Source organism: Gadus macrocephalus, chromosome 21, assembly GCF_031168955.1.
Source record: "Gadus macrocephalus chromosome 21, ASM3116895v1".
Taxonomy (NCBI): domain Eukaryota; kingdom Metazoa; phylum Chordata; class Actinopteri; order Gadiformes; family Gadidae; genus Gadus; species Gadus macrocephalus.
Window position 1 is genome coordinate 13,248,250 of NC_082402.1, and position 8,123 is coordinate 13,256,372.

Sequence of the window (8,123 nt, forward strand, 5' to 3'; positions counted from 1 at the left end):
CACCCACGGCAACTTTGTAATACTTTTTTTATTAGCGTTGTTGTGTAAATAGCTTCACAATGAGAGGAGTTGTATATGAAACCGCACCGTGGTGTTATATACTGAGAAGTATAACCAGCCCTCGGAGGCGGTCATCAACCTAAACCACTGGTCAGACTGAGCTCCACACATCAACCTGTAGCGCCATACTATAGTTGCCCAGGAGCCCGACCGATATAGAATTTTTAAGGCCGATACCGATACGAATATTTTGTGATTTAAAAAACCGATATGCCGATATATCGGCCGATATTTATATTTAAAAAAAATCCATAAACGCGCAACAAAACAAACCAATTTCCCCAACATTGGTTATTTGAAGTTATCCTTTAAATCCTTTTCACTCTCAGCTAACACGTAACAGCAAAACTGGACATGGTAGTCATGAATTAAGTCATGCTTATCGACTTTAGAGAATTGATGGGGATGTTCTTTTAATTGTTATTCAAGCAATGTATGTCTCGTGACAGTTGCCAACTTACCATGAACACACTTGCACACATGAACAACACCGATGATCACCGTCGATCTCCGTCATTCACTCTGCCTAACTCTGGCTGAATCACCGGGTTTGGGCGTTAGAGCGCCCTCTGGTGGACAGACTTTTTTTTTTCTTTTTTTTTTTATATTCATTTATCGGCCATTATAAATGCCGATACCGAATAGTTTGAAAAATGCCTAATATCGGCCGATAATATCGGCCTGCCGATATATCGGTCGGGCTCTTTCTCGGACAAAATCAGTGGCTTTCCAGAACGAGCTCCACACATCCGCAAATCAAACCCTCACCGTAGCGTTTTACTACATGTGCCCGAGAAGCCGCCCTACACTGCATTCATGTCTGTCCCCGTGTCTGCTGACTGCCCTCCAGACCCCGGCCCTAACCCTTCTCCTCCGTCCAGGTGGGCCTGTCCCAAGACGCCCAGGAGCAGATGCGCATGATGCTGAGCCAGAAGGAGTCCAACTACATCCGCCTGAAGCGCGCCAAGATGGACAAGTCCATGTTCAAGCGCATCAAGACCCTGGGCATCGGCGCCTTCGGCGAGGTGTGCCTGGCGCGCAAGGAGGACGCAGGCACGCTGTACGCCATGAAGACGCTGCGCAAAAAGGACGTGCTGCTGCGCAACCAGGTGGCCCACGTCAAGGCGGAGCGCGACATCCTGGCGGAGGCGGACAACGAGTGGGTGGTGCGCCTCTACTACTCCTTCCAGGACCGGGACAACCTGTACTTTGTCATGGACTACATCCCCGGCGGCGACATGATGAGCCTGCTGATCCGCCTGGGCATCTTCAAGGAGGAGCTGGCGCGCTTCTACATCGCCGAGCTCACCTGCGCCGTGGAGAGCGTGCACAAGATGGGCTTCATCCACCGCGACATCAAGCCCGACAACATCCTGATCGACCGCGACGGCCACATCAAGCTCACCGACTTCGGCCTCTGCACCGGCTTCCGCTGGACGCACGACTCCAAGTACTACCAGAGTGGTGAGCGCTTTGTCCTTTTACCTGGTTGGATTTAGGTTTTTCCAAACCCCAGCAGGCGGGATGGCAAGTATTGCTGGATAGTCAGACCATTATTTCATCAATTGTTTTCCTGCACCTTTATTATTATCCCGGTCTAATGAACTGTAGCAATAGCCAAACACAAGGCGGGCATTGAACGATGGGTGGAGGTCAATCAAACGGGAGGACCACCTGTCCGATGCGGCCCCCAGGTCTAACCAGATGCTCTGCGATGCTTTCCCCTTCCTTCCTCCAGGGGACCACGTCCGACAGGACAGCATGGACTTCAGCAAGGACTGGGAGGACCCGGCCAACTGCCGCTGCGCCGACCGCCTGAAGCCTCTGGAGCGCCGGAAGGCCCGGCAGCACCAGCGCTGCCTGGCCCACTCGCTGGTGGGCACGCCCAACTACATCGCCCCCGAGGTGCTGCTCCGGATAGGTACGGCCCTGCAACACGCCCATGGGGGGGGGGGTTTAACCCACGGGGGGTTTAAAAGAGGGTCTCTTCGTATAGGGAAAGAGTGCATGGGATTCATGCTTCTGTCCTTTTTTGCATTCTTTATAAATACTTGAGATAAATGCCTTTTATGTTCCTTATCTGGTTGGTGTAACTCTTTCTGTGTGGACCATTGTTTTGTTTTTAGGTTACACCCAGCTGTGTGACTGGTGGAGTGTGGGCGTCATACTCTATGAAATGGTGGTGGGGCAACCACCATTCCTGGCCACCACACCTCTTGAAACCCAGCTGAAGGTATGTAGAAATAGCCCTATTGAAAATCCTGATGAGAATTTGGCATGGCACACATGTACTTACTGAAGGGAAGAGAGCATTGCTCACCCTTCATGGTACATGGATAAAATTGGAATGTGCATTTAAAGGGGACATATTATGAAAACAACACTTTTCCTGGGATTTGGGGTGTTGTTTTGGGTCTCTGGTGCTCCCACACGCATGCAAACTTTGAAAAAATAAAGTATCCCACCGACAGTTACCAAACGAGCGAGTCAGTTTCGGTGCCCCCTCCTACGAAGGAATGGGGCAAATTTGAATGTTACCGCCCACTTCCCCACCCCCCTCCAATCAGAGCATTGCTAAGATTTTGTGGACCAGCGGACGAGCAGCACCGGCGGCGGGAGCTCGGCGGCAGTCCAGCAGCTCAGCTCCCTGAGTACAATCCCTTTCTCCTCCATGTCGCAGTTCAATATGGACTTCAGAGAGTCAAGGGCTAAGTTCCTTTCCCCCAATTCTTCTCAACCATGGCGGGGATAACCCCCACGAGTCTTTACTTGTTGTGGAAGTACCAGAGACTTCAGCTGCAGTCTTAATGATTCATAATATCATCCGAGGCACAAATAGCTTTTGGCCGTGATATTAAATATAATATAATATAAATACCTATATAATATTATGATTATATAATATAGATATAGAGCTCCAGGAGTCCGCAAACGGCAACAATCCCTTCTCTTCCATGCTGTGGTTCAATCTGACAGCTCATTGGTCAATGGGCAGCAGCTCATTTGCATTCAAGCTGCAGACACCAGAAACTGCACATTCTGGGACTGAAACAGAGGGGAATAGCGGTGGGCGAGATTATTTTCCTAAAAGCTACATCCAGCAAACAGCTTCAAAAACTCATTTCTCATTTACTATGTTTACTTGTTGGGAAAACACCAAAATATGTCTCCTTTTCATACGTTTTATTGAACATGTATTGCAAAAAGTAAAAAAACAAACGTTTGAATGATGAATGTTGCACAAACTTTGCGGCGAGGCTGATCTGATTATCCGTCTTCACCAACGGGACCGACCTGTGGTCAGTAATACAGCGTTCGGTTGGGTGGCCGCTGCACTATGGTGACCCTGTCCCCTCTCCCCAGGTCATCAACTGGCAGAGCGCGCTGCTCATCCCGGCCCAGGCCCAGCTGAGCGCCGAGGCCTCGGACCTCATCGTCAAGCTGTGCCGCGGCCCCGAGGACCGGCTGGGCAAGAACGGCGCCGACGAGATCAAGGAGCAGGCCTTCTTGGCCTCGGTGGACTTCAGCAGCGACCTGCGGCAGCAGCAGGCGCCCTACGTGCCCACCATCGCCCACTGCACCGACACGTCCAACTTCGACCCGGTGGACCCCGACAAGCTGTGGAGCGGCGGCAGCAGCGACCACAACGACACGCTGGCCGGCTGGTTCCGCAACGGCAAGCACCCGGAGCACGCCTTCTACGAGTTCACCTTCCGCCGCTTCTTCGACGACAACGGCTGCCCCAAGCCCATCGAGGGCGAGGAGTACGGGGTCGCCGAGGGCTCCGACCCAGAGGGGGAGGAGCCGCCGCCGCCGCAGGGAGAGGGGGGCCAGGAGGGAGGCAGTCCGGGGGGACAGGATCTGGTGTACGTGTAGCACTGTGGCATGAGGGGGGGGGCGTCTCTTCTGTAACCCCCTCGCTGTGTGTGTGTGTGTGTGTGTGTGTGTGTGTGTGTGTGTGTGTGTGTGTGTGTGTGTGTGTGTGTGTGTGTGTGTGTGTGTGTGTGTGTGTGTGTGTGTGTGTGTGTGTGTGTGTGTGTGTGTGTGTGTGTGTGTGTGTTACTTTTTAGCATTAAAAACATGGCGCATAAGAAAGCTCCTTTTGAACAGACTTTTTCGGAGAATGCACATGAAACCTTGGTGGGGAGCCCAGGGGGTCATCCTGTGTGTTGTCCACACAGGGTTGAAGTGAACACAGAAAATACGCTCTTATAAGAAACGTGTTTCCCTTTCCCAAGCCTTAATTTATTCAACAAACGGTACCTAGTGATTCTTTTGTTTTAGATGCTGTGTTAAAGTATGGGTGAATCTAGTTGGGTTTATTTAGTGGAATCTGCTGTATTTGAAAATTGTCTTTTTAATTTATTTTTCAAGACTGTTGCAATAGTGGGATGTAGCGCTAGGACTTGTAGAATCTTTTCAGGGATAAATAACACTTTAATTCTCCATAGCCTTGCCTTTTTGATCTCCTACTGTCTTTGACCAAATACCTTTGGGTGGGGGGAATAATAATAATCTCAATGGCATTCTAAATAATGAGACTTTAGATAGTTGAACTAGAAACTTGTTTTATTTTTATTTCTAATTTATACTTAATGTATTTATAAATGATGTTTGTATACAGTTAATGTAAATAGATTTATTGTTTCCTTTGTAGGGCAGGCCCTCTTTAGTGTCTCACTGCACCAGCCTCAGTTAAGGACAAAATACACCATTATTTGATGTTAATATTTCATTCTACTTCATATTGTGTACCAATAGGATATCTGGGGGCTGTTTTTATATTTTTTAAATCCATGTAGCAACTTTCCACTTACCAGAAGCACACTTTTTTTTTTTTACAAATTGTCAAAACAAAACATATCCTCACTTGCGCATGAACACCACACTGTTGGATTAGGAAATTAATTCCAGAGCATCAACATTTGGATTAGATATGCTTTCTTTTCTTTAGCCACTTGCTGGAGACTGCGTGAGATACGTGTTAGAAATATAAAGGCTTGAGAAATGTGTAGATGCATGGGAGTTAGAAGGTTGGTTTGGTGAACTTGCAATTTAGGACTGAGCGCTCATGTACTTCTTACTACTACGTAAGGCGTCTAGTAAAGTGTGGTGCTTTGGTACTTAGGAAGGGATATCTGAAAGTAGCTCTGCAATGTTATGGCCAAGGGCTTCATGTCATGTACAAGTGGAAATATGTGTACGAGAGCTGTGTGGAAGAGGGTGATGAATAAATGATGGAAAAAATAAATGAAGTCTTTCTTGAATGATCGAATTTGTAATTTACCTGGTAAACTATAGGAATGAAAGATGGAGTAAATACAGTACGGTATGTCCAAACACCATCCCCCAAAAGTTCAACACTTTGGCATAAATTATACTGTGCATCATAATGCACACATTATCACTGCCTTTGTTAGTATGGCCATTGTGCCTTCATGGACATCCCAGTTGTTTTCCTAGGGCCTATTGTTTATCCAAGCAACAGTATCTAGAAGATCAAACAAAGGAAATTAAATTTGATCTCATTAGTGTATATGAATTATAAAAGGCAAAAACGTACACCACTTTCATGTTGACAAAGAACTTTATTTGTCTGAAATAAACATTAGGTGGGAATTGAGCAGTGGGGGAAGTCTTCACAGCCAGATGGATGGTTCATTACATTGGAAAGCCTTAGTGGGCAGGCTCTGTAAAGGTTGAACAAATAAACAGGGATGGTTACAGACCAATCATATGAAGCTCATCATTTGTAAACTATAAAATGTATACTTTTGAATTAAAACAATTGAGTTTATATTCAAGACATTTAATACTACATCCAAAATGGGAAATATAACAGAAATCTGAACATACGCCATGCATGGATATAAATAGGGTAGTTTACTTACTAACAGCCTTCTTTCCTGTAATAAGAAAAAAGATGCAATAATTAAGACAAAATCACAGCCAAGAGGGTCTAGTTCTCCAAGGTAAACACAGGTTTGTCTAGTTCCCAGTGCTACTGTGCAATTCTTTAATCTAGAATTGACCATTGGTATATTCGATTGTAAATCCATGTTCTCTATTAAGCAAAGGTCAGGGGAACAAGGGATTTAACACAGACCACCTCAAACTGAATTCTGGAACTCACCGCCATAAGAGATTTTGTAGTATGCGAATGTCATGAGGCCCATTCCCACCCACATCTCCTGGTATGCCTTTGTGTAGTATGGGCCCATCTTGGACCACCAGTTTGCGAACATACGGCCTGCCATCTGTAGGTGAGAACAACCAACATTATGCATGGCCGAGTCTAAATATTGTTTATAATCTCCACGCCGAATGGTCAAATCTATCTCATGCCATGGGCAGGGGATCGTGGACCCTAGTCATTGGGTTCTGACCTTTCCAGTACTGCAGAGAGCATCCGACTAGACAGCAGTTGCAACCGTTTTACTTGTACTCAAAATGTTTGTCTAAGAGTTGTGGGTATGAAGTGTATATACAAATCTGTCTCAGCAACCTTTAGAGATGCAGTGACATGACTGGACTGTAGGTGAGACGGTAGATATAGGTAAGGCTGACAGGACGACTACAGGTACTAGGAGAGGCCGGTGCCTAGAGAGTTAAGCTGGGTGGTGACATTGAAAGGTAATTTATAATTTCCCAACTTTGATACAAATCTATGATTATTAAAGAATAAAGCAGACGGATTATGACATGCATACAAATCTATCATTAAGCGCCCCGGTAGCCTAGCCTCGGCTAACCTCTACTAGCTAGCAATGCAGGTGCCCTTCTTGCGGAATAGAAAACCACTAGCTTCGTATGTCATTTATTTTAAATATTTGTCTACGTTACAGCTTATGTGCTTTCCAAATAACGTGTCACCAATAAAAACATACATACTTTTTGAGTTGGCTTAACTGCAGGAGGAAGGTCAGTAGAGCTGGTGGGGAAATGCTGCAGCAGACTGGAAGTCAAAGTCGTGTGTCGTAACATCCGGTGCCTCCGGAAACGCTATTTTTCTGGGCTGCTGTCTTTGCTCGAGGAGGGGTTGTCACGGTTGTCACGGTTGTCACCATCTTCTGGCCGGGCATGTGAATCGTAAGATTCACTTAATATTAATATTTCGTGATGTCAACACCTGCCTGTATATCTAGCCTTTATCAGATTTATATCAAAGTGTAATTGAGTGGCTGTGAGTGAGTATGCGCATAGTCGTTCATTAGAAGGTTGGAGAAAAATATTTTGATCTTCATTAATTTCCACTGAAAACGTTAATGTGATTAAAGTACAAGATATACGTCAACAGGCTTTAAGTAGGTTTAAGTAGTAGGCCTACTATTGTTTCATCAGTAAAAGGCACATTTATATCCTAAGTGAAAATATTTTAGAAATGATAGAACAGAAGAGATGTCGTTTTTCTAATCTCCACAAGAGAACAGCAAAGCACAGTCAACATCTTGAGAAGACTGACGTGATGTGTGCAAGTGTCTTTTCAGAAGAAGGGAGAAAATGGGAGTCTGAAGTTTAGAGGTTGATAACTCATCACTTAAAAATAATCTTTAGATGGGCTAAGGTCTCTGATTAAGTTGCCCTCGAAACAAAACATTCTAAGGAATCATAAAGAATTCTATGACAAAATAGTAAAACATAATAATAATAATAATAAATAATAATAAATGAAATTGATATAGCGCTTAATATGGTACTCTATGGCACACTCTTGTTTCCAATAGGTCTAGATCAAGGCAATTTGATTAACAATTTAGTTCTGAGTGGAGAAAACACTTCTAATATAAGTTAATAAAAGTTAAAAACAAGAATGGAAATGGATAATTTTATAACATGTTTGTGTGTGTGTGTGTGTGTGTGTGTGTGTGTGTGTGTGTGTGTGTGTGTGTGTGTCTATCTATCTATCTATCAAGGCCCTATCTATCGATCTACCTATAGACAAAGCGCATGTCCAGCGGTGCATTGGTAATCGCAGTGTCCTGGTATTCCACGTGTGTGTGCTGAACAACGCAGTGGGTGGGGGCTGCGCCGACCATCGCAGCATTCCTCCCTCTGGCGATAAA

The 8,123-nt window shown here is 45.4% G+C and overlaps 2 protein-coding genes across 2 annotated transcripts in view; one reads left to right on the plus strand and one right to left on the minus strand.

The window, feature by feature from the left end:
* Positions 1-4,092, plus strand: part of lats1 (large tumor suppressor kinase 1) — a 9,193-nt gene extending 5,101 nt beyond the window's left edge. Inside the window, exons 5-8 of the mRNA XM_060042219.1 lie at positions 942-1,524; positions 1,799-1,981; positions 2,187-2,293; positions 3,424-4,092. Coding sequence (XP_059898202.1) covers positions 942-1,524; positions 1,799-1,981; positions 2,187-2,293; positions 3,424-3,936 — 1,386 coding nt within the window. The 3' untranslated portion in view covers positions 3,937-4,092. The remainder of the gene's footprint in view (positions 1-941; positions 1,525-1,798; positions 1,982-2,186; positions 2,294-3,423) is intronic.
* Positions 4,093-5,628: 1,536 nt separating this feature from the next.
* On the minus strand, positions 5,629-7,111 carry atp5mj (ATP synthase membrane subunit j). The gene is made up of 4 exons (XM_060042223.1): positions 6,952-7,111; positions 6,194-6,317; positions 5,952-5,966; positions 5,629-5,750 (listed from the first exon to the last, which is right to left on the minus strand). Exons 1-4 carry the CDS (start codon positions 7,042-7,044, stop codon positions 5,737-5,739), a joined length of 246 nt encoding a protein of 81 aa, XP_059898206.1. The 5' UTR covers positions 7,045-7,111; the 3' UTR covers positions 5,629-5,736.
* Positions 7,112-8,123: the final 1,012 nt, after the last annotated feature.

Bases quoted from the DNA above. Each gene is read 5' to 3' on its own strand.
- atp5mj (XM_060042223.1), bottom strand. From the start codon at position 7,044: ATGTTACGACACACGACTTTGACTTCCAGTCTGCTGCAGCATTTCCCC. The intron at 6,318-6,951 runs GTATGTATGTTT...TCTCACCTACAG, and splicing joins CAGTTAAGCCAACTCAAAAA to ATGGCAGGCCGTATGTTCGC.